The sequence below is a fragment of the Trichechus manatus genome, unplaced genomic scaffold (assembly GCF_000243295.1).
Source record: "Trichechus manatus latirostris isolate Lorelei unplaced genomic scaffold, TriManLat1.0 scaffold00007, whole genome shotgun sequence".
Taxonomy (NCBI): domain Eukaryota; kingdom Metazoa; phylum Chordata; class Mammalia; order Sirenia; family Trichechidae; genus Trichechus; species Trichechus manatus.
Genome location: NW_004443943.1, coordinates 30,050,666 through 30,076,378, shown reverse-complemented (window position 1 = coordinate 30,076,378; position 25,713 = coordinate 30,050,666). Strand labels below are relative to the sequence as shown.

The window sequence follows — 25,713 nt, the reverse complement described above, 5'->3', positions numbered from 1 at the left end:
ATTTTCTTCTGCTGGACAGTATTAAATAGAGCCGGATGTTGAGTTAATCTGCTAGATTGCAGTACTAATGGTAGCGGTGTAGTGTCTTTATAGTAATATTATTTTGACTTGGTTGAACAATAATGATAAAGAAGTGGTTCATTACTTTTTAATTAATGCACTTTAGTAAGATAGAATGGAAAGAAACCCAAAGAGCAAAGTGCATTACTTAAAGATGCAGTATATACTTCTCATTTTTAAACAGCACATATTTATTAAAAGAAAAAAAAGTAATTTATGATTATTTAAAGTAAAATTTAAAAGTAGAGTGACTGTTGGGTTAAAGGACCTTCCGCGTAGCTATCTTCCAGGGGGAGGGCCCTGGCGGCCTCGCTCCTCAAATGTCTGCACTGAGCCAGTTCGATCATTAGTGCACCAGCCAGGCCAGGGAGGGGTGCAGGACGTCTGCCAAGCACAGAGCATCTCAGTCGGACTGGACCACATGATGCCCGGAGCCTGCCTGCCCTGCCCCTCCTCTGCCCTGTGGGGCTCTCCACCACCCATGAAGCCTGCGTTCACCTGGCCCCCCAAGGACCCTCTCCATCCTCAGTGCTCTAAGTGATAGTCATTAAAAGGCAGGACTGGACAGGACCTCGAAGGTCACTCCATCCCTTCCTCTCCTGTTACTGCAGCCCAATGACAGGAAATGACTTGCCCAGAGTCACACAGCTACTTAAAGGCAAACCTCCCCACTGCATAAATCTTTGCGCACCCCCACCTCCCACCCTCTTCATAGTTGATTGTGTGGTCATCGTGTTTACATCGTGACACCCAGCCCTAAGGATGGCTGGGAGTTGCTCAGGCATCCGGGATAAGTGGGGAATGCTGCCACCTGGTGACAGCATGTAGATTTGGGCGGTAAACAGGGATTGCCATGCCCCAGTCTTCGCGCCTCCCTCCCTCACTACACCCCCTAACTCACAGCACAGCACACACCCTGCCAACCCAAAGAGAATATTAATACTTGAAGCGAGAAGGGCGTGTACCAGTCCCCCAGATACAGCATGGCCAGGGGATGCCAAGCCCTGTGCCCCTGACTTCTAGCCCTACTCAGGGCAGAAGGACCTTTCCCTAGAGCTACTGAGCTGCTTTGTGATGTAGGAGGGTACTGCCGGCAGCTGGTGGAGGAGGGAGGGGGCCTGCGGTTCTGACCCATCTGGAGGAAGACCAGATCGGACTCGAAAAGGAAAATAAAAATGAAATCTCAGCAGTGTCCAAACCTAGTTTCCCATTAGTTGCAATTGAAAATGTGAAATGACATTGTATTGCTGTATACTGCAACTTTAATCCTAATGAGCCCTTCTGAGGTCATTATTGAGGTTCATATAATGCCCGAAGATGCATTATCTGGTGCTTTGTTTTTCTTTCAGTTTAAAGATCTTTTCTTTTTACTACGAGGGAAAAAAAAAAATCTTCATCTCTCTCCCACCTCGTCCCTCTTTGTAACAGCTGGCCTGGCTGGGCTGCCTGACACCCCCCCATGCTGTTCCCACCAGGACGTGGCACCTTGGGGACAGCCCCTGAGCAACAGGTGGGCCATCTGACTTGGGGAGTTTTCCCAGAGCCCACCCTGCCCCGCCCCAGCCTAGGCCCAAAGCCTTCTCTTTCTTCCTCCTGGAGTCTCCATCTTGACGAAGGCATTATATAGAATCATTTTAATCACTTTCAGATGTTAGAGCAGCATATTTTACTGGCCTTTATATCCATCGCTTTCCTCAGCAAGGCATGTTACTACTTTTATCAACTAAGGAAAAAGACAAGGGAATTTTGGTCAAGCATTATTTTCATATTACTAATATTTGCAGAGTAGGCGTAGAACTATTTAAGTTTAGACCTTGGTTTGGTAGTTTGTTTTGTTTTTAAGGAAAAAAAAAAAGATAAAAATAACCCCTACTATTCCTTTTTTTTTTTTTTTTTGTATTTAACATATTATTTCTTTAAGGTTATTCATTTCCCCGCCCCCCCCAAAATACTTTGCATTCTCAATCGAAAAATGAAAACAATCTGAGAGACAGGAAAAGTGCAATATTATCAAGAAGGATGCCAGGGCTTGTTGGGAACAGCGGAGGAAGGCAGGAGGAGGGGCTGCTGGGAAGGATTATAACTGGAGCAGATGCACGGGCTAGTGGATTTTGATCTCTTTCCCCTCTTCCCCTCTCCTCCTTCCCTGACAAGATGGTAGGGGTTCCCACCAGAAGGTGGCCCCATTTTCTGTTGGGTGTCATCCACTCTGAGAAAGGGGTTCAGGGAAGTAGCATGGGACTTCTGGACCTCCCGGGGCCCCAGCCCCAGGCAGAGCGAGGACATCCAGGAACTGATGCTTGTTTTCATTTCAGCTTCACAGCCAGCTGCTTAGAAAGATCTGTCTCAAATTTACTCCCAGCAGCCCTCTCTTGCCCCAGTCTCCTAATATTTGGACCATGAACCTTTCGATATATCTTTAAAAAATCTTTCTAAAACTAAGTAACCTCAGTTCAGTTTATGGGCAGGCACCCTAGATGTAACCAGATTCTCTCGGGGGAGGGTAGGAGACTTGAGCCCTACATACCCCAGTGAGACACTGGCTCCCACAGGCCTGCAGGAGGGCCTGGTGCTGAGCCTGGGCCGCCAATCATCTCAATGACTTCTGCCTGAGGAGTGAGCCCTGCTGCCTCTGCCCAACCCCCCAGACAGTCCCCAGAAGGCCCTGGAGAAGTCTGCTCAGGTACCTCTGCAGACAGAACTTCCCACAACAGGTACCAAGCCGGCCTCCCTCCTTGGCACTGGTCGAGAAAGCAGCAGGATGGGAAGTCTCCTCTGGGTCCCCGCCCTTGGAGCTGTGTCCCTCAGGGCAACCGGGGCATCCTTGTCAGCTTGTCCCTTCCACTTCCAGTACTGTACGCTTGCTGCTCCAACCCCTCTATTTGGTGAACTTCTGTACAGATTCGGATCTGTATGCCCAGAGCAAAACCGTTCCTCTGTGTGGGTCTCTCTCCTTGGAGTACGAACATCTATATATCCAGTCTTTGAGAATCTCGATGCAGAGCTCTCTGGAAAGAGAACCATCCACATCGCTAAAGAATTACGATTCCCTCACTTTTTTGAGGGCTGTGTGTTGTGTATATGTATGTGTGCATGTGCATGTGTGCACACACACAGGCACGTTTGTATGAGTTGGTAATTTCCCACTTGAACTAAATAATACGGGGTTAGAGGAAAAAACACCGGGCAAGCTGTCTCCACTGAACGAGTCCTTGGCATTGGGCAGGTCCCATGGGACTCACAGCTTCTGGCATCGAGTGTGTGTGATTTGCACACATAATTCTGGCTGGAGAGTGCAATGTGGTTTTTTTTTTTTTTTTTTTTGGGTAATTATTTTATTAAGTATTTAGTTGGAAACTTCACACTGGCATTAACAGATCTAGCAGAAGCAGCCTAGGCCATTGTCCCTGGCTCCAAAATGAAGATGTGGAAAAGAGATGCCATTGGGTGTGGGAGTGCTGAGATGTTTCAGTTGGGTCACACACCTGCAGATGTGTTCTCTAGCAGGCCAACTGCCACCCGTTACTGTACATGTCATCAGTGTGATGATCCCCATAAAGTAAAAGAGCTCTGGCCTCTTGGTTCTAGTATTTCCAAGACTGGGGCAGGCTAGTCAGGACAAGAACTTGCTCATGTAAGCCCAGCAAGACCCATGCCTGTGTATACATAAACACTAATCTGTAGACCATGGGGCCAGCCAGATATTTAATGGAAATACCATGGAGGGCCCCCATTTGGACCCTACTAAACATTTTGGCTAAACCATCATCCCTGTTTGGTGCAGCCTCATGCCTGTGGTTCCCAAGCTCTGTGGTCAGAGCCAGTGAGAGGACAGGATCAGTAACCTACAGCCTCATTTCAGGAAAAACAGCTCACTGATTTTAGTTAGCTTCCCTCCTGCTTTGTCATGCCACACCTGGGTGTCCCGGCCTGAAGTTGAGCATGTTGGCACATGTAGGCCCTAGACTGGGTGGAGGGCTCTACCTTCCAAGGCCTTGATCCAAGGTTGGAATTACCGTGCAACGCTCGCACAATCTTTAATCTTGAGTTTGCACTTGACCTTGACAATCAGTCCTCTCCCCCATCCGAATCCTAGAACTTAGTGGCCTTAGGGAATGGGGTCCCATGTTGATGGTCCCAGTCATGTTCCCAGTTCCATCCTGGCTAATGGGCTGGGCTTCCTTAAGAGAGGAAAGTTTGCTGTTTCAGAGCAAAGGGTTGATTGAGCACGTTGGAGGTGAGCAAGAGGCATGTCAGTGAGATGAGTGTGTGGATGTTTGGGGTGGCTGGGGCTTACTGTCCCTTCACTGGGAAGGAGAGTTCCAGAAGAGGTTGTGTTCTAGGCAGGAAAGAGGAGGTGTGAGAAGGCTTGGAGGTTTGGAATTTCGAGTTTTGTCTTTGCTAAGAAGGAATAAGTCAATTCTGAGTGTCTGAGGAAGGAGAAGAGAGCAGATGGATTGGAATTTAGTAATTCAACACCCAGGGGTCCAGCCAGAGCAGGTTGGAAAAGCTCCCAAATTTGGCCAAATAATCAGCTAGCCAGAGAAACCTATTACTCACTGGGCCACAACCTGGGTCCTCAATGGATGGCCATTGATTTACATAGTGGAGAGGGCCAGTCAGCAGCAACACAACAAACTTTATCAGAGTTTGCAGACCCTAGCTCGAGAACATATATCCGTCTCCCAGGTTCCCAGCTGGTTTTCCCTACCCATTCACTGTCCAATCCAGAGCCAGACTCTCAAAGTTGTTTGAATCAATCAGAGACCCAGTCACCATGATGCAGAAGAGACCCAACATCCTCAGACTGGAACCTCAGGGCCCAGGCTCCATCAGACAGATGTGGGAGGAAGGCAACCTCATTTGTTCTTCTCTTGGTACCAGCTATTCTCAAGGTTGATACTTGGGGTTCATCAGTGTGCTGAGCCTGCCTCCCTGGTGTGAATTAGAAGACCAGGTGAAATGCAGACTCATCCTTGGGCATACCCTTTCCTTTTCCAGTGGCGTATAATCAAGGCACACTGTTCTTAAGAGTTTTGTTTTGGAGAAAGAAGTATAAATGGAGCCACTATTCTTGAATTTATAACTTCTTAGCTCTGTAACAGATTTTCTTTAATCCAGGACACAGGATAGGAAATGGGCTTCACTGCCAGTTACCAAGCGATCTGCAGAAAGGTGGGCTTCTGAGCAAGGCAGGTGTGAGTGGCAGGTCCCTGAAGCATGGGTATGTGGACTGCATGGCTGGATGTGAACTAGTGAATGTTTCTGGGGCTCCAAAACTTTGAGTAATTCCTCACGGTGTCCACTAAACCCCTCCCAGCTCCTAGTAGCTCAGCGTGGTCAGAATGGACCAGAGCGCCATGAGGTCAGGAGGAGCCCTACCTCCAGGGTGTTCCCTCTCCCCCGTCAGCAGGGAAACTGGAGAAAAGGGCATTGGGTTCAGTGTGGTCAATTTGAGTGCTAAAAAATTCCTAGGACCAATGGTGGTGCTAAACTATCTCCATGTTTCTAATACTTCTAACAGTGTTTCGTTTTGTTATTTTTAAATTGTTCTCATCACAAAAATGCAGCATCCTTGGGGAAGGGACCAAGCCCCTTGGCCTGCCACTTTCCAGGTATCCTTTACCATTTTGATGGGACTCTTTGGTCTGCAGAAAATGCTCTGTCTTGGCATGCTTCTAGACTGTAAGATTTGGGTTGTTTTGTTTTATATTTTGTTTATGTTTACATGCATCTTATATTTCCCTGAAAACTAAATAAAGTTTTTGGCCTTTTTAACTGAACAGAATCACTTCTTAATTCTCCCTGCTGCCAGGAAATCCATCCAACTGAACAGCAAAAGCCCCATTACCCCAAATGCGGCATGAACCCCAGGCTCCTGGGCCTGCTAAGAGGATGGGGCTTTTGCTGGGGGAAAGGAGGGTGGGTAAGTCCCCACTGTTTTTGGTGAGAATCATGTTCAAGATCCTCCAGCCCCTTCTCCTCCTTCAGGAGGAGGTTCTCTGGGCAAAGCTTTCAGAGATGCAGGCCTAGCTGGCCCCTCACCTTGGACCACCTGACCCTTACCTACTTTTGCTGGACTCCAGGAAGCAGGGCTAGGTGGTTCTGGTGGAGGCAGCATCCATGGCTGCTCAAGTCTAGGCAGAAGCTGAGCAGCCAGAGGATCCTTTGTTGGGGCGGGGGAGGGGGGGTGCCCCATCTGCCTCAGAGGCCTGGCCCCATCAAATGAGAGATTCCTCCACTGCCTAGAATTGTTGCCAGGGGCCTACATTCTCCAGAAAATTTCCCTAAAGGTTTCTGCCCGGATGTCTCCCTCTTCCCCAGCTGTGCCACCCATATGGTATAGGCCTCTGCACCGACCAGTGGGGATGCAGCTGAGCTCCCAGCCAGCAGCGGGGATCCAAGCCTGGGGACAGTGATGGGTAGGCCCTACACCGGGGAGCTCAGCACAGCTCCTGCTGACCTGAGTGGGGGACCTGCCATCCCTCCACTGGCCCCTAGGTGGCACTGCCCACCCCGCAAGGGCTGTGAGCCAGGTCTGGGCACTGCTCAGCCTTCAGAGGAAGCTGAGGTCCTCATAGGCTCTGCTGCTCTTGCTCCACCACACCCTGCTCCCCAACAGCCCAGGGTACAGAGGCCATCTGAAAGGCAGTGGCTTCTCCCCTTCAACATGCAACAAGGCTCACCTGGCATTCTGGTCCCTGCTGTGCCTGTCCAAATGCCAGGTCATGCTCCAGCACCCCCAACCCAGGGAGGCTTCCTGATTGTTCTTTGGGGGGGGGGCCCTCAGAAACCCACAATTATCCCCGAGGCCAGGCCCATGCCTCTAGCTGACTTCCATCTCTCACGCACGCACGCACACACACACCACACCACACACACACACACACCACACACACACCACACACACACACCACAACCACACCCACACCCACACCCACACCCACACCCACACACACACCACACCCACAAAACGCAGCCCTCAGGCCAGTACGAAATCACCTTTATTCACAATCACAGAGACCAGAGTTCACAAAGGGAGGCAGGGCTGCTCCCCCTCCCCTCCCCACACTAACAGAGAAACAATGGGATGCATGGCTTCCTCTTCCTAACCCTCAGGCCACAAAGTCCCTGACTTTGAGACCCTTCTTTGCCTCTGAGGTGAGACCCCTGGCCAAATGGGGCCACTACCCAGTACTCTCCTGTGGCACCACACCACTGCAGCCTCTCTCCAAAGAACTCCCCAGAGTCATGCAGTCTGCCCGAGACCCCCACAACCATTTTACAGAAGTGGAAGCTGAGGCTCGGAGGGGCTCTGACCTGGCCAGGGCCACGCAAGTGGTCAGTGGCCAGGACCAGAGTCCTAGTGGCCTCACCACCGGCCCCATGCTCTGCCTATCACAGGGAGCAGCAGTCTCTGATGGGCATAAAAAAGCCAGTAAGGGGGAAGAGGGCTGCAGGAGCTGAAACCAGCCCCCAGCCAATCAGGACAGGGTGAGCAGGGCTGAGATGACTGTACCCTAAGGGGGCATTGACTCACCCCGGAACCAGATATAAAGACCCAGGGGTGTTGGGACCCTGGCCCTTTCCTTCTCATCTTCCCAGGATGGAGAGCCTTTCCTAAGAACAGGCCCCCTGCCCTCCTATGACAAGCACCCCGATCCCTGTTCTCTGGCTCCAAGCTGGGCTCCCCTGATGCATCTGAGCCAACCATGATGACCCTGCTCCAGCCCAGGGAAGAAGGGCACTGTGAGGCTCCAGGTGACCCTCCAACTCCAGGGCATTAAGGGGGTTCCGTGTGCCTTTCTATGAAATGGACACAATTCATCAGGAGGTCTCCCAACTCGGTCCCTTTCTCTAGTTCCAATTCATGCTGGAGTTCCAATTTACAGTGAGCAGGGCCAGCCATGGGCTTTGGGGCTGGAGTCTGGGGAAGGTTTTGAATGACAGCTACACTTCTGATGCCCGTGCTCACCAGGCCCCCGACAAGGGAAGCATTTCTAGGGGCCTTGGTGATGGAAACTCACCCACCAAAACAAAAACAAAAACAAAACCCACAAACCTAAATAAATAAATAAATAAAGATAAGGGGAAAGGCTGATCTTACCCCAGAGAAATCCCCCCACCAACCCAGGCCCCTGGCCCCCTCCCAGGGATGCTACAGCCATTCTGAGCATCAGCCCAGGTCAGCACTGAGATGTGGGGGGACAGGTCAGAGAAGGTGGCTGCAAATCTGTTCTTGGAGACCCTGACAGAAGACAGACCCCAATCCTGAGCCTGCACCAAACGGCCTCCCCTGGGGAGCAGTAGCCAGTGAGATGATTGGGACAGAAAGGCTACAGCCAGGAAGGGGCCTACCCATCTCAGCCAGGCAGGGGTCCAGGGGCCCAGGGGCCCAGAATCTGGAGCCTTCTGCAGCCTGTATGTCCACCCATCTTGGGTGGGTGGAAGAGAGACATGGCATGGAGGCTGCAGCCTGCACAGGGACGAAGGGCATCCACTGGTCTCTGACCCCAGGCTGCCAGGCCCACAGAGCAGGGAAGAGAGGAAGGAGGAGGTGGCGTAGGTGAGAGAGCAAAAAGCAGCTCAGGAGCTGCCTGCCCAGGGCTGCTGTCGAGCACGTTATGCACTGCTCAAGGGCAGCTGGCAGAAGGAGCAAATGAAGGCTGAAATACAGTCTATACTCCACTAGCCAAGCACATCTGCCCAGAGGAAAGGGAGCATTTTTCACTTCTCACAAAGATGCCACATGGACTAAAGGGACCTCCAAGAAATCGGCCCCAGATGGGGCAAGACTAGAACAGGCTGAGACTCCAATTTAGCCCCTCAGCATGCAGGGTAAAGTCAGGTGCAGAGAAGGGAAAGATAGGGACTCCTCCCCTCCCCTCTGCAAGGCAATCTGCTTATGCCCCCGCCTCCCTGCCTGACACCCCTTCTGTCTCTCCAAACCTTAAGGAGCCTCAGTTTCTCATGTTTAATGGAGAAAACAGTTTCCAAAATGAGGAAGAAGAGAAGGGTCCTGTTGGCTTGTCCCTCAGCTGGAACTGAGCCAGTCTGAGGAGGTGGGCATGTGGGGCAGGGCATCGCACTGGGCTACGAGCTGCGGTAGGTCTTGATGATGTCCTTGATGGGGCGGCGGCAGATGGGGCAACAGGCGTGCAGAGCCTTCTTGAGGCGCAGGCCGCAGGTGTAACAGAGGCACATGTGGCCACATGTGTAGATGACTGTGTCCACCGCATGCTCATAGCAAATGGTACACTCATCGCTCCACTGGCCCATGCCTGGGGTCAGGGGTGACTCAGGCAGGCTCACTGGCGAGTTGGGGGTCGTGCCTGCGGACAAGCAGGTATCATTCAGGTGGGACAGAGCTCAGCCAGGCCCAGGAGCTTGGCCTAGGTTCATGGGAAAAAAGCCCCTGGCCTCTTGTCCCACCTACATTTATCGGGATCTCCCTGTTTACCCTGATGACCTCACTTCCTGGGTAAGAGAAGGGAGAGGATGCACTTCCTGGAGAGCCCCACTTCTGGCCCGCTCATCCCCCAGTTCAGGGGCAAGGGTGGTCATGAGGCAGTGGGAGGAAAAAATGGAAGGAGGGATGAAGGAAGGCAGGGAGCCCGAATGTTTTAAGACAAGCTCCTCCAGAGCTACCCTTTGGTGCTCCCTCCCTGTGTGCTGAGAAAGCTGTCCAGCTAGGGGACAGGATGGGAATATACCCCAGAAATCACTACCCAGCAAGGGCTCACTGAGCCCTGCTCAGCTGCTCCTGATACAGAAGCTGCATCCCTGCCACAACCATGGGGTTTTGCGTTGTCACCATGGAACTGGGGGAGGTGGGGGGAGGCAGCATACGTACCACCAGTAGAGCTACCCAAAAGTCCAGAGCTGCATGTGCTGAGCAGGGGGTCAGAGAGGCGGCTGCCCAGGGCACTGGGTGAAGTTGGTGTGGAGGCAGGAGAGCAGGGGAGTGATGGGATGCCCCGCTCTGCCAGGATGGTGGAGCCTGAAAGCAGAGGGAGGGAGGGACAAACTAGCCACTCAGAGTCTGAGGGCATCTCCTCCCCTCACAGTGCGTTCCCAGGAGAGACAGTGGTAGCACTGCTGGACCAGGCAGGCTAGCCACTGGGCTCAGGGCAGTGTTTCACAGGCTAGCTTGATGCCCTGCCCCCAGCTCTCTGTTCCCACCTAAAAGTTAAAGGGCTGCTTCATGTTCTGATCTTACAACATCAGCAGTCTCCAAACTAGCCCCCTGCCTAGAATCCCACCTCCACCCCTCCCCAGGCATCCTTCACCTTCCAAGTTTCCCCATGCTAGCAAATAAAGTCACCATCTGAGCCTAGCACGGCCCCTCACGCCCTAGCCTCACCCTCCTGCTCAGAGCCCTGTGCTCTCCATTCGCAGCCCCCAGGTACCCCCCACCTTCTCCTCAGCGCTGGAACCTTTGAAATGCTCTTCACCATCTCCCACACTTGCTCTACTCTTTCCCTCCCTCCTTCTCACTTCCTCTCCTACCTTGCTCTTTCCTTCCCTCCTTCTCTCCTTCCTTCAACAAATCTTCACTAAGGGCCTACCAGGCACAGTGTATACATAAAGCTGGGAACAAACTGACCCAGCCTCGCCTGGCTCTCCAAGAGCTAACCATCCAGAGCACCCCTTGGGGTTGTACGTAACCCCTTCCTCTGGGCAGCCTTGACTCTCTCAAACCACAGGACTCTATCTAGCACTGCCCTGCCTCACCACGCACAGGACTCAACAACTACAAGGCAGGGGTGTTATTTGTTCTTTGCCCAGAAAGCCAGCTTTGTTTCCTCAGTTAAGACGTGCGCTTCCGGAGAGCAGGAAATCCTATTCACCTATGGCTCTCCCACAGGCTCGAATGTAATGCCCTGCACACAAGGAGGTGCTCGATAAGATTAAACTCGCAACCATCCTTAGAGGCAGGGACCTTTATTCCCATTTTGGAGAAATGGAAATTGATCCTGAAAAAGTTCACTGCGGGTAGCAGTCTTTTTTTTCCCCCCTTTTTAAGTGGCCTCTGGGGAGTGTGTATCTGGGCTGTTTATGCATCTGTGAGAATGTGGGTCAATCAAATCCCCAGGGTGTATCGCGGGAGATTTGAGGACCACTCTATTGGAGACCAAATACCGCTCAGAAATCACTTTCTGGGTCTGTGAATCCTTGGCAAGGCCATATATACTGGGGTGGGGGGTGGGGGTCGCCTTTTTTTCCCCCCCACCCCTCAGCCCCACGTCCCGCCTCCAGGAAAGGCACGATGCTGGGTCTTGAGGAGGGCAGGTGAGGGCCAGCCTCGGGTGTCGGGGTCCCCGGTCCCCGCACGGGTGTCGTTGGGGTAAGCTGACGCGCCCGCCGGAGACACTCACCGAGGATGCGGATCTGCGTGATGGCCCCGTGCAAGCTGAAGAGCATCCAGAGCGGCTGCGAGACGTCTACGCACAGCTGCATGCCGGCGGCGGCGCCGTTGTGGCTGAGGTGCAGCTCGCCGTCGGCGTTGACCACCAGGCCCAGGATGTCGCCGCTGTGCAGGGGCCCCGGCACGCGGCACACGGCCCAGAACTCCTTCCGGTCCACCAGGGCCTCAGGGCTGAAGGGCAGGTCCGCCGGCCTCAGCGTGCCGGGGTCGCACGTGGTGACGCCGAAGGAGAGCGCGCCGGGCCGCGCACCGCCAGAGCGCGTGACCTTGACGAAGATGGTCTCGGCCACGCGCACGGGCCGGCTGGTGAAGACGAGCGCGCGCTCGTCGCGCCCGTGCTCCAGGCGCGCCACCGTTTGCTCGTCCAGGATGCGGACGTGCGCGCCAGCGCGCAGCGCGTGAAAGCGCAGGTCGCCGTCGAGCTGAGCGGGCAGCGCGCGGCTGTGCTGCGAGTTGAGCGAGTTCTGTGGAATGGGGCAGCCGGCGGCTGGCGTACCCTCGTCGCTGTCGGCGCCTGGCATGTTGAGGTCGCACAGGCTCACAGAGAGTCGCGCCTCGTCCGCCTCGCGCCGCAGCGACGGCCGGCGCAGGGCGGTGAAGGAGCGCGGCCGCAGGCAGTCGGGGAGCACCAGCTCGCTGTCTGCGGCCGGGAGCAGGAGGAGCCGGCGGGGGAGAGGGAGGGGAGAGACAGAGCGACCATCAGACGGGAGGATCCACTGGGCTACTTGCCGGAGGGGGCTGGGTGCAATGGGGGTCGCTGATTTGCGGCTGTTCAGTCCCCTGCATTCTTTCTCTTACTATGTTTTAAAGTATGCATCATTAGAACACTGAATTTTTAATGGCCTAGAAAATGCTTAGACATAACATTAATGAGAAGAGGCAGGCTACCAAGTTGTGCATAACGTTTAACTATTTGTTTAAGCAAAGGAATAAGACCGGGAAGACACCAAAATTAAAAACATATAATTGCTTGTAAACAGTAAGCTTATAGATGCTTTCTTTGTACATATGTTTATTGTCCTATTTTCTACAATAAGCGTATTTCTCTCTCTATATATATATATGGCCCTTTCTCTTTATTCCCAACACCTAGAAGAGAGCCAAGCACTTAGACCCTCAGTAAATATTTGTTAATGGATTGATGACATCCTAACACTCCTGGAGGCCAAAGTGAACCCACCTCCCCAGAGACCCTCTTTGCACAAATTCTCTCATCCAGTCATGACAATTACCTTTTGAGGTTATCATTGCTACTTAAGGGCATTGAGGCTGAGAACAGTTAAGCAAACTTATCAAAGACTTCCTTTAGAAGTGACTTAGCTGGGAATCAAACCTTTTCTCTTTTTAATCACACAAGTAAAATAGACTCCTTGTAGAAAATACAGTTCAGCAAAAAAAAAAAAAAAAAAAAATTAAAACACCTATTGGGCCACCACCCAGAGAAAAGCACTATTAATATCTGAATTATGACCTTTCAGACTTCTTTTCAATGTATTTTTTGTTATTTTTCTTTTTTAATGGTGTCATGCTATATAAATGCCAGTAGTTTCTACACTTGATCTTAGCCCAAAGGCCTAGAAGTGATAAACACCAGTGGTTTTTTAACCTTTTATGGGTAACAAATCCCTTTGACAGTCTGATGATAATTTCGACCTCTCTCCAGAAAAATGCATTCTCACCAAATTCTGAGGATAATTTCACAGCATTACTGATCCACATGAAGCCCATCCCCAGGTGTGGACCCCAGGCTTCAAACCTTGCCACATAGGTTTCCTTTTCTACAACTAGCTTTTTCCACTTACTGTGTCCCAAACACCTTTCCAACACCATATTGGAAGAGGCTGCACAGGCCCGGCTCACTGTTATTGCCTCCCCACTGCTGACCGCCACCTTGTCTCGGGATTTTGTTTTTCCCTCCAGTTCCAGCCTCTACAAAAGGTTTAAGATTAACCGATGTTCCTCCCTGGAGGGTAGAAAACAAGTGATAATGATCTAAGAATGACAAACCAAACAAAGCACCCATCTTGTGACAAGAAAAAGCAGGATGTCGCCAGAAAATCCCCAAGGATGTCATCAGATAACCTCTAAGAATACCAGTAGAAGGTTAACTCACCTAAGACATCACCACCTCAAGGGGAAACTAACACAAATTTCTACGATCCATAATCCTGTCCCTATAAAAGCCTTCAGCCGATCTCCAGTGGGGAGATGGGTTTTCTGGAGGTATCTATTCCCGTCTGTCTCCTGTATATCGATATATAATAAACGTCTCGCTGCCCACCTCACCCCTGTCTCAGAATTGGCTATTGCGGCAGGCGGCTCCAATCCGCGTTATTGCGGTAACAGTATCTTTTTTTTAATGGCTGTGTTATGTCCTGCTTTGCGGAATCCTATAATGTATAATAAGAGTAATCACCCTGTAGCATGAATTCTCCTGCATTTCATCCTTCAAGCAGCCCACAGAGGTGGCCCATTTTACAGATAAAGCTCAGAGATGTTATGTGACAAGCACCAAGTGACAAATCCAGGATTGAAGCAAGGTCTGTCCAACTCCTGACACCACTTTCTTCCCTTCCAGGCCCTCCTTGTTTACTGAGCTTCCTCCCTCTCCCTCCCAGTTGAAGTCTCCTAATTTGGCTGGTGCCACCCCCTGGACCAACCCTTCCCCAGGAGCTTTCTCTCTGAGTCTCTCCAAGGGAGAATCTGCCCCGCTCCGCGAACTCCCCACTTGCTTTCTCTGGAGGAGCTGGGTAAGGGGGTGGGGGCTTGTGTATGACAGTGAAGCCTGGAACCTAGTCTGTGTTGGAACCTGGTCTCTTGGAGGCGGCAGAGCCTAGCATTCAGCTCCAGCTAAACTTAGTCTCTAAAGCACCCCCTGCTTTTGCTCTCTTCCCCCCTCCCCCCTCCTCCCAGAACTGTGTTGTCTGGGGCCAGGCAAGGTGAGGGTACTGGGCCCTCCCCCAAGCCTCTCACCCCTCAGGAGAAGCCTCTTGGGGCCTGGCTGGTTGGGGTTTCCCGGCAACATGCTTGGCGGGGAGAAGGGAGTCGACCGGAAAATGTGATTATTCCAGGGAATTGACTTGGTGACAGCAATGGTGCAGAGAGGCTGGGGAGCTGCGGAAAGGCAAGGAGGGCCTGTGCGGGAGGGGAGGCACTGAGATAAGAGTAGGGAGCCGGGAAGGGCCTGTGGGCTGACCTGGAACCTGGGAACAGCCCCTGCTCCCCCACTCCTCAGGGATTCCAGGCACGGGCCCTTTGGGAATCCAGAAGGATAGAAACAGAGAGGGAAGGACTGCAGGATGAGGAGGGAAAAAGGAGTGCAGAGATGCCCAGTCAGCGACACAGGCCTACAGTGGCCCACCTTACATATGCGCCCCCACATGTCACCCTTCACACACATACCCTCAGGACAACCAATCCAGAGCCCGCAGAGGTGGGCAGACTCTCAGCACAGATTTCTTATTAGGGCTGGATGTGAACTACCCTATCTCTCTGCCCCTTGAGGAGTCCTCTTCTTGAAAATTCCCACTAGCAGGTGCTCACTACCTCCCAAGGCAGCCTGTTCCATTGTTGGGTTAGTCTGTCTTTAAAATGTGTTTCCTTCACTTAAACTGAAATCTTCCTCTCTGTATTTATATTGTAGCCACTACCTCTAGAGCCCTGGTGGCACAGTGGTTAAGCGTTAGGCTGGTAATCAAAAGGTCAGCCGTTCGAATCCACCAGCAACTCCTTGGAAACCCTATGGGGCAGTTCTACTCTGTCCTATTAGGGTCACTATGAGTCAGAATCGACTCGATGGCAACGGGTTTGTTTTTAACTACCTCTGAGGCTGCCTCTCAATCACATATTGAAGACAACTCTCCTCAGGGAATCCTCAGGCTCCCCACATGCCTTCCCACCTCTTAGACAATGAACAGAACCAGACTCGGAACTCCAGATGTGCCCCGACCAGCCCAGGGTACAGTGTGGCCATCACCTCCCTGTTATACACATCAACCCGTTGCCATCAAGTCACTTCTGACTCATAGCAACCCCATAGGACAGAGCTGAAATGCCCCATAGGGTTTCCAAGGCTGTAATCTTTATGCAAGCAGACTGATGCATCTTTCTCCCATGGTGTGGCTGGTGGGTTTGAACCACCTACCTTTCAGTTAACCGCTGAGTGCTTAACCACTGCACCACCAGGGCTCCTTTGATATATACATTATATTTCTAGTAATGCAACCTAAGAGTACTTTAGCTTTTTCCTTTTTAGTAACCAAAATCCATATACTGGTAGATAGGATAGCAGCATAGTTAAATACAAGGACTTTGAAGTCATCAGCCTAGGTTCAAATCCTGACTCTGCCATTTCCTGGCTGTATAACCTTGGACAAGCAGCTTAACCCCTCTGGGCCTCTCCTCTTCAGCAGGGAAATCAGCATGTACTGGTTTATCTGTATTATAGTACTCCACTTAGAATGGATACTGTGAAGATGAAATGGAATAAGGTACATAGGGCACCTAGTAGAGTATCTGGCACATCATAATCACCAGGTTAGTATGAGCCATTATTATCATTATTATCATAGAAGTGAGGATGGCAAGACTTCATCTCACGTACTTTGGACATGTTATCAGGAGGGACCAGTCCCTGGAGAAGGACATCACGCTTGGTAAAGTAGAGGGTCAGTGAAAAAGAGGAAGGCCCTCAACAAGATGGACTGACACAATGGCTGCAACAATGGGCTCGAACATAGCAACAATAGTGAACATGGCGCAGGACCTGGCAGTGTTCCGTTCTGTTGTACTTAGGGTTGCTATGAGTCAGAACCGACAGCACCTAACAACAACATTGTCATTTAAATGCCATATGGTTCAGAAGGAAGTGCATGTGGGCTTTGGGGTAATACAGATCTGGGTTTAAATCTCCAATCCAGCACTCGGCTGTGTGGCTGTTGGGCAAACATCTTTCCTCCCAGCCTCAAACCCCTCACCTAGAGAGCAGGAATAATACCTGCCTTATGGTACGGTTGCAGGGATCAGAGATAGAGTGGGAAGCACCTGGCACCTAGAAGGTACTTGATAAACTCAGATACCAGGGTTTGTCAGGTTGTTTGTCAACCAAAGTTAGGACCACCTGTATGCGGGCAATTGACTTTTTCAACCTTTGTGCAGGACTTTCTATCAGTCATGATGGGCACCCAGGAAATATTCATGAACTGAAACTACTGCCTAACGACCAGGAGGGAGAAGCTAACAAGTGGAGATAGAAGAGAAAGAAGGAAGGAGAAGCAGTGGACATGGAGAGAGAGGAGAAGGGGATAGAAAAATGACCCTTTGGCAGTGCTTGAAATATTGCTGGAGGTGGGAGGGGCGGTACAGGAGATGCTGGGAAACAGCTAAAAACAGAATCCCTGGGGCCAGTGTCCAGCCCAAGTATGTCTTCTGTCCCACCCGCTCCACCCCTCAGGGTCAGGAGCAGCTACAGGCAGCCAGCAAGCTCTAAAATAGCCCTCCCATCAGTGGGCCCAGCTTTGCAGGGGCCCTGAAATAGATGAAACCCGAGCTGGGGGAGCTGGCCAGAGCGCCCTCCACAGAAAGGACAGAAAAGGTCACAGCTGAGTGAACTGTTACCAAGTTGGAGGTCAGGGAACGGATTAGGCCCCCCAAACCATGGAAGAACACCATGGGACCAACTCCAGGGCAGGACTGAGCCCTCGGGTCAGCTGGGGAAAACCACAGGAGCAACCTGTGACCCCAAGCAGTGGGGTGGCCCCACATTTGGGAGCAACAAGTTATGTAATCTGTGGCTGGGACACTTGGCTGCCCACATTTAGAGGCATTTACGATGGGGGGAGAGGCGGCACAAGATAGCAAGGAGAATCTGCTAAGCTGGCTCCCCTCACGTGCCCCTTCTCTCAGGAAGGAAATTGTCAGTCTTCAGCTCCTGCCTACTCTGGCCCCTGGTGGGGGCTCTACAAATACCTTAGGCTAGAGCAGAAGTAGCCTGGCCCTGTAAGGGCAGGGAGGCAGGGCCAGATGTTTCCTCCCCTAGGGGAGGCTTTGAGGGTAGGTAGGCATCTCCCCTGAGGTTCACCCACTCACTGACCTACTGTGTGCCCAGTCCTAAACCCTGGGAAGCCAGCAACCAGTGGAAGAGTCAATGCTTAGAGGCATGAAACTACTTGAATACAATTTAGCTACAAGATTCTTAGCATCTCGTGCTAGATGGGATCTTAGAGGTGAACTAGGAAGTCCAACTATCCTTGCTAAATTCTCACTCAGCCTTGGCTAGAATGTTCCTGGGAAGCTCACCACCTCCCAAGGCTACCATCCGCTGTCTTTGAACAGCTATGACTGTTAGAAAAATTCTCCTTGTCTTGATCCACAATGTGTCCTAGAGCCACACTTTGGGGTCCCCTCTGAGTCTTCTCTTCTTTAGGATAAATATCCCCAGCCCTCCAACAGAGGCTGAGGCCCCTCCCTGATTCAGAGTGGGTCAGGGAAGGCATCTTAGAAGAAACAAGATTTGATCTGGGCCCTAAAGGGTAAGAGGGTTTGGACTGACAGAAGCGAGAGGGAATTCGGGGTGGAAAACTGCATTAGTAAATGCCTGGAGAACAGGGTGAGCAAGGCAAGGGAGGAAAAAGGAAGGGAGGAGAGGAGGTGGCAGCTATAAGGCGGGAGAGGAGGGGGAAGGCCAGCCTGAGGCAGGCACTGGGGCTGCGCTGACCAGAGAGCCGCGCAGCCCCACCACACATTGCCAGCCAGTCCAGGGGAACTGAGGCAGGACAGGGCAGTGGCAGAGGGGCCTCAGGAGCATGAGGGATTTCTTTGAAGCAGGGGCTGCCATCAGCCTACAAGGCTTGTTTGTTTAGACTCTCACATCCGAAGAGCTGGGTAATCTTTAACCGTGGGTCAGCCTGCAGCCGCCGGGCCGCCTGCCGGGTATCTGCCGGCCGGCCGCTGTTTGGAAGGCACTGCCAGCCCATTTACTGTCTCCATAAACATCCTCCTGCCGGTCCGCATCTGGCACAGGGAAGGAGCCAGGGATGGAGGGCGTACGGCTTGGGCGGGTGAGGGGTTTCTCCACCCCTCTGGGCAGCACCCTGAAACCCACACCCACCTCCACCCTCTCCCTGTAAACCCCACCACGGGAAAGCTGAGAGAAACAAACATGCTTTCTGAGGCTCATGGAGAGATGGGCGGAATGTCCCAGAATCCCTCGGAGTCACAGACGCTCACATTTATAGGATCGTAGACATGGATTCTCAGAATCAGCTGGTATAGTGGTTCTCAAAAAGAAAAAAATATATGTATATATGTATGTGTGTGTGTTTTGAAAGCAGTAGGATTCTTTTGTCCAATGGAGTCAAAAGCTCTTGAAGTCTAGGAAATAGGCCCAGAGCCCTGCCCACTTGCCCTCCTTCTGTACTTCTCAGCTGCCTCAGAGAGGTCTCTGTGGAGCCCCAGTATTCCAAGGAACCCAGGTGGAGAACCAGTTCCAAGAACCGACTTCAATTACATGGTTTTACTTTCGTCCTGATACAGGGACATTGTTTACAGGCTCCCTCTTCTAGTTGGAGGACTGGCTCGGGGGTTGTCTTTTTTGGTGGTGCTTTTAAATTAGGTAGTCTTCTAAACCTAAAGACAATAAACTTTCCCATTTGTATAAACACTTGTATATAACTGTGAGCAGGGGCAGGTATAATTATGCACAAGAAACAGGTCAGGAGGTTGTGGCACAGAGAGGCTAAGAAGCTTGCCCAAAGCTAGAGAGTCGACAAGTCAAGTCTAGATTCAGTCGGGTCTCCTGTTTCTGACATGAGGGCTTTGTCCCCAATACTGCAAGGCCCTACTCCTCTCCTACACACATATACCCCCCAACCTGGGGTCTACAGGTCTCTCAGAGGTCCCCAGAAATACATCTTGAGCCAAAGAGATACTAGGCAGAACTCTAAGAAACTGCCATTTTTGTAAGTTAAAAACAGTCCAGTATTGGCAATTTCTTCACAGTTCAATCTTATATGTTCATTCTAGTAGAAAGTTAAAGTGTACCATGAACAACAGGACCAGATACAGCCCCCAGGAGCCTTCAGGGAACTATAAGGCAGGCAGACCCACTCTTGTTACTTAATCAGGGACCCTGGGCACCCCACTGCCTTTCTTCCCCATACTAATGCTGGAGGCCCCCAGCAGCCTCTCTGTGCTTCTCCACACACTGCCCAACATGCAGGCTGATCCTTGCGGCCTTAAACTCTGGTAAGCTCTGTTCTGGGAGACATAGGGAGGGCACAGTCCCCACCCCTGGGGGCTATCCAAACTTAATAGGGAGATAACATGGACTCATATCTAGAGAAGCTGAGAGGCAATGTAGCCCAGTCTCCTGGGTTCAAATCCCGCTGTGTGACTAACTACCAGCTGTGTGACCTTGAGCAAATTATCGAACCTCTCTAAACTTCCATTTCCTTTTCTGTAAAATGAGTACAATAATAACCTTCAAGGTTGATGTGAGGATAAAATGAAAAAAAGTACTTGAAAGCCCTAATACAGAGCCTGGACATAGTAGGCACTCAGTACATTACAGAGAGAAATATATAAGCAATATATACAATAGACAGGCAACAATTATAATGTGTACAAAGAGCACTTAGGCTGTTTTCTTACAGAGCAGGACAGTACATGATGGAGAACTGCTTATTCCACTTAGACCTCCACATGCCTCGGGCACTGAGCAGGAGAAAGGGTCATCGAGGACAGGGGAGGCCAGAGAAGGCTTCCTAGGGGAGGGGAAGTTTGGTGTAGGACCCTGATATTATTGACAGAATTTGAGGTGAGCAGAAAGGAAGTGCCTGGAAGAGCCTCTGACATAGAGGAGAAGCAATTTTTTTTTTTTTTTAATTAAGAAGAAATGAAAATTGTCAAAGAAGAAGAAATCACGATGAGCATCTTCAACTCTTTCCTCATTTCAAGAGCTTGGCTCAGGCTCCTTAAACTAATATTTGCCTCTCAGCCCCTGGCAGCCACAGCTGAGAGTAAATATTGGTTTAGCCTGGGAAGCAGAAGCCCCAGGTGGCAGTGTGGCCCTTGGCTGGAGACCACTCACACTGTCAATGCTCCCAATGCTCCGGGACGGGGGACCTGATGCAGGGGCCTCATCTCTGAATGGGCCTGGGTCCCTCATTGCAGGGCTGGCCCGACACCCCAGAGTACCAGCCTAGCAGCAGCTTGGCCCTCAGGAAGCTAGCCAGAGAATCTCCATCCATCTGTCTCCTCAGTAGGCTGGTGGGGGTCTTCTACCAAGACCTGGGAACCCATGTGTAGTCAAGGACAAAGACCAGGGGCAAAGCAGAATGTCACGGGCCCTTGGAAGCCCACCTCATGCCCTCCTAATGCTCTCACGGTTTCAGCCACTACCACTGTGATGTGCCAACAAGCCTCCACTTGCTGACCTTATGCCCAAATCAGCCTGAGACATCTGAATTCCAGACCTAGCCCAGGCTTCTGACCAGCTGAGAGGATTCAGGCAATTCTCTGAGCCTAACATTTCCCGTCACTCACGATTCCTCCTACTGAAGAACCTGAAAACACAGAAGCTGCCGGAAACTATCTATTCCCATGGTTCTCTTCCCTGTGATGTGCGTGCACACCTATCCCCACAAGTCACCCATTATTCTTCCACTCATCCTTTCCCCTCCCCCTCCCTCACTTTCCCAGGAAGTTGCTGTGTGTCGTGGAGTTGATTTCAACTCATAAGAGATCCTACAGGACAGAGTAGAACTGCCCGTAGGGTTTCCTGGGCTGTAATCTTTATGGAAGCAGATCGTCAGGTTTTTTCTCCCATGGAGCAGCTGGTGGGTTCAAACTGCCAGTGGAGTGCTTAACCATTATGCCTCCTGGGTTCCCCTTCTGACTGCTAATTCTCACTGCTACTGCACACACCCCTCCTGTCTGGCCTAAAATGTTCCTCCCCAACCAATACATTCTTTTCACCTGCCTTTGTTCCTAACTTGAAATTCATCTCCTATAGGAAGTCCTCCTGGATTGCTCCCCAGCTGCACCCCTAGTTTTACTCCTCAGCCTACACTTAACTGCAGAATTGGATGTAGGCCACCTTGCAGTGGAATGTCCCCCAGTGTAATCACTCCTTAAGGAGAGAGGCTGGGTTTACATGCTTTTGTCTCCCCAAGCCCCCGCATAGTGCTCAGGCCCTGATGGGCACAGAGAGGTGCTCAGGGGTGTCTTGCGAGTCTTGCCTCACCAGCCTGCTGCTAGGACCCATGGCTACTCTTCCTGAGCCAACATTTCTGAGAGGAGCAGGGAGACCTTGAAAATTTGGGATAGGAGCTTATCTCTCCAAGTATTAATCACCCTATAAAACTTGTGTTTATTTAGTTGCTGGCAGTCCTTCTTCCCGGAGGTAGGAAGCTGTTATTCTTGGAGATACCAGCCCGGGCTTGGGCCAGGGCACCCAAGGAAAGCGGGTGATCTACCACACTACAGCATGTCAGGGGCCACAGGGAGCATAGAAGGCCTGAAGCTGGCCTGCTGGGACCATGGATTAGGGTCAGGACATTGGGGGCAGGCATGGGGTACATGCCTGGAGGTACCAGTTGCAGAGAGACACCAGCCCCTGCCTCCCTGTCTGGGGAGACGGCAGATCATTCCATTGCCTACATTTACCTCTATGGGCCATGTATCCCGGGAAGCCTCCGGTCTGAGGGGCAGATAACAGACCAGGTGGGATTTGGAGGCCTTTGGCCATGGTTCCAGACAGAGACAGGAGAGGAGGGGGACGGGCTCAGCAGGAAATTCTTAAAGATCGGACCCTGGTTTGGGGGACAGTCACCCTAGGAAAGGCTGGCCTATCGTCAGGGTCGCCAAGACAGAAAGCTACTTTCTTCAGAAGAGAGAGCAGCTTGGAGGTAGCAGCTGGGAAGACAGGAGAGTGAGAGGCGCTGGGGGAGCCTCAGCCAGACACGGGGCAGAGAAAGAAAGACCTCCCCCCCAGCCACAGGGGAGGAAGAGAGAGGGAGCAGCGGGAGAGAGGCCCAGAAAGATACAGATGTCTTGAGGTGGCAGGCAACGGAGGGGGGCAGGAGAGATGGGAAGTAGGGAAGAGAGGAACAAGGAGAGGAAAGAAATCAACCCGTAGACTAGATAAGGCAGCTGGCAGGATCCCAGAGGGCAGGGCCGGGGAATGAGGGTTTAGCACAGCAAGCCCACCTCACACCTCAGAAGACATCTTGGATGAACCTCCTTGTTTTTTTTTAACAAAAAAAAAAAATCAATTTAGGAAGAACAAAATGAAGAGATATTTTAATCTGCTAATTGAATTCAGGGGCCATCATCAGTGTTTGAAAATGCCCAGGGATTATGGTGATTTACAGCTGGGACAGAAATCAGCTGGGATCTTGGCCTTATTGGGTGTCCAAAGAGAAGCCTACTGGGAAATCCAAATGCAACTGAAAACACTGTAGGAAAATCCATTTATAGTCAAACAGGGGGAATGGGGCCAGGCCAAGTCAGGCCACCTGGGCTCTGGCCCCAGGGTTGGGGGTCCTTCAAATTACTCTCCAGGCCCCTGAGGGTTGGAAGCCTCCTTTCACCTGGAATTTCTCCTTCATTCCCCCCAACCCAGACCCTCCTGGAACTTGTAGGCTAAACCCAAGTTCCCTCTTCCAAGAAGACTTCCTGGATTATATCCTCCCTCAGCTTCCTCTGGCCTCCCGCCTCCCTTAATGCCTAAACCCACTGGGGGGTAGCAGGAAAGTCATTGCTTTTGGCATTTAGAAAACCCAGTTCAAGTCCCAGTTCTGCCACAGATGTCCTAGTTTTGCCCCAGACCTACACAGGCAAGCCAGATCTTCCATGGGCCTCAGTTTTCTCCCTGCCAAATGGGGATAAAAACCACTCCCTCAGGGGCCGCTGCTGGAGGGTTAAATGAGATTAACCGGATGGAAGTTATCTCTGGCAGATGGAGGGATCCTATGACCACAGCCCTTAGCGATTTACTGTCCTCTCTTGGATTATGCCCTGATTGTGTCTTGAGCGTTTGCTTTGTCTCCCTAATTTCACAGTGAGCCTGGGGCTGTCTGTGGGCAGAACTGTGTCTACCTCCACTCCCTACCCACCCACACTCCCCTTTCTCCAACAAGGCATTCGTCCTCCCATTTATCCATCCCACCACTCTCCCCTACCCACCCCACAAATATCACTGAGCGTCCCCCACATGCCAGGCACAAGATCCCATTCTACCGAGGAACCAGGCTGGGTAAGACATAGACCCCTCCCTTAAAGCCCTCGCCACCTTGTGGGGGCAACAGAGATCTGGATGAACTGAGGTGCAGCAAATGCCTCAGTGCTGAGAGAGTGCAGGCACCATGTAGTGGACACCAAGGAGGGAGAACAGAATTCTGCCTGGGGAGGCTTCAGGGAGGAGGTAGCTTTTGAGCTGGGCCTTAAAACCAGAGTGGGATTTTGATCCTTGAGGGCTGTGGGGAAGGGCATTCCTGGCTTAGGAAAAAGCAAGAATGTTGCCCTTACCTTCTTCAAACCTCCTGGGCTGAGTCCGGGGCCAAGTCATAGTATTCACAACCACAGTACAGATGAGAAGACTGAGGCTCAGAGAAAAATGGCCAGGCTGGAGCTCAAACTCAAGTCTTGGAGCCCCAAGTGATTGAAATGTCAGGCCCTGAGGACATCTGAGCAATGGGAAGATGTTCACTTAACTTGAGGTTAAGAATTTCCCTCTCCAAGATGGGTGGGAATGACTGACAGCAATTGACTACTGACTGTGGGTCAACTGCTTCACGTGATCCTTCACGAGAACCCCGAGAATAGTTATTACCCCCTTTTTACAGATGAGGAAACTGAAGTCCCACAGATAGTACAGGGTGAGGCCAAGATCTAACCTGGGTCTGTTGGACTTTACAGGCTGGGGGCATAACCCTTTATGCCTCTGGCAGGTAGAGGCCCCGCAGGTGCACCCATTTCACAGAGGGAATGAAAAGCCAATAATCCTCCTCAGCCTGGGCTCCCTTCCTCAAGAGCTGACCCAGCAACAGGCTGGTTTTGGGCTCTTAACACTTTAGTGTGAATGTAGAAACACTTCTATTGAGTTGGAAAACAGAAGGTTCCCAAACTATTAGTTAATAATAACAGCCTCCTGATGTTTGGAACTCAACAACAGAAAGGCTTCTGACAATTACTCATATCTTTGTTTTTCCTTTCACTGTCTTTACTCAAATAAAGGTGCTTTGAAAAGAAGAGCTTCACTGTTTCTAGGCTCTAAAGTCCGAAAAGGAAAAAAGTTTTTCAGCCACCTCAATAGTAGGGAAAGAGGGCAGGGATGGGAGATGGGAGGAACGAGTATTGGTTCAGCATCTCCTTGGCACCCAGGATGATGGCAGGCACTTTACTCACAGACTGTTTAATTGCATTTAATCTTCCCATCAATCCATTTTGCAGGTGAAGAAGCTGAGTTGCATGCAGGCTTTGCATGGAGACAGAGCCCGTTCACCAATGGCTTGGTTTACACCTAGAGTTTATGTGCCTGCACACACACTCACACGTGCAAACACACTGGCTCACGTGCACAAGTATAACAAGGTGAGAAGAATCCTGGACTGGAAGTCAGGGGACCAGGGTTCTAGTCCCAACTCAGCCACCAACTCACTGTGTGACCCTGGGAAGTATGAGCCTTTTGTGGCCCCTTTTAGCCCTGGCATTTTAGGGTCCCATGCGTGCCATCTCCCTCTGCCTCCCCCTTCCCCTACTCAGTCGGGAAGCCTGATACCTCTGCGAGTTAGGCTGCCTTCTTATGCTCCTCATCGCCCCCTACAGGAAGGCACTCTCACTTACCTGAAACAGCCTCATGCTGGGGGCCCGGGAGCAGCTGGAAGAGTCTTAGCTCGCCCTAGTGCTTTCTGCTCTCCCCTATAAACATCCCTAAAAAAAGCACTAGGGTCGGGGTTGGCACACAGCCTCCTGGGAGGTTGCAGAGCCTAGGGATTAGGAGTTCATTTTGGAGTTGGACAGACTCAGGGCTGAGAGACGGCTCTACCCCTTACCTGCTATGTCTCCTGGGGCAGCTACTCAACCTCCCTGAGCTTGAGTCTCCCCTGTATGGGTCCAATAATGGAATCTGCCTCCCTAGGTTGCCATGAGAACAGGCACTAACAAAGTGCCTGGCACATAATAAGCACTCTATAAATTATGGTTACTATGATTAATATTCATTA

General features: G+C 51.4%; 1 protein-coding gene across 1 annotated transcript in view; it reads right to left on the bottom strand.

The window, feature by feature from the left end:
- Positions 1–7,053: 7,053 nt before the first annotated feature.
- NEURL1 (neuralized E3 ubiquitin protein ligase 1) overlaps positions 7,054–25,713 on the bottom strand; it is a 73,346-nt gene continuing 54,686 nt past the window's right edge. Inside the window, exons 4-6 of the mRNA XM_004370108.2 lie at positions 11,439–12,128; positions 9,914–10,060; positions 7,054–9,392 (exon numbers count right to left, since the gene is read on the bottom strand). Coding sequence (XP_004370165.1) covers positions 9,154–9,392; positions 9,914–10,060; positions 11,439–12,128 — 1,076 coding nt within the window. The 3' untranslated portion in view covers positions 7,054–9,153. The remainder of the gene's footprint in view (positions 9,393–9,913; positions 10,061–11,438; positions 12,129–25,713) is intronic.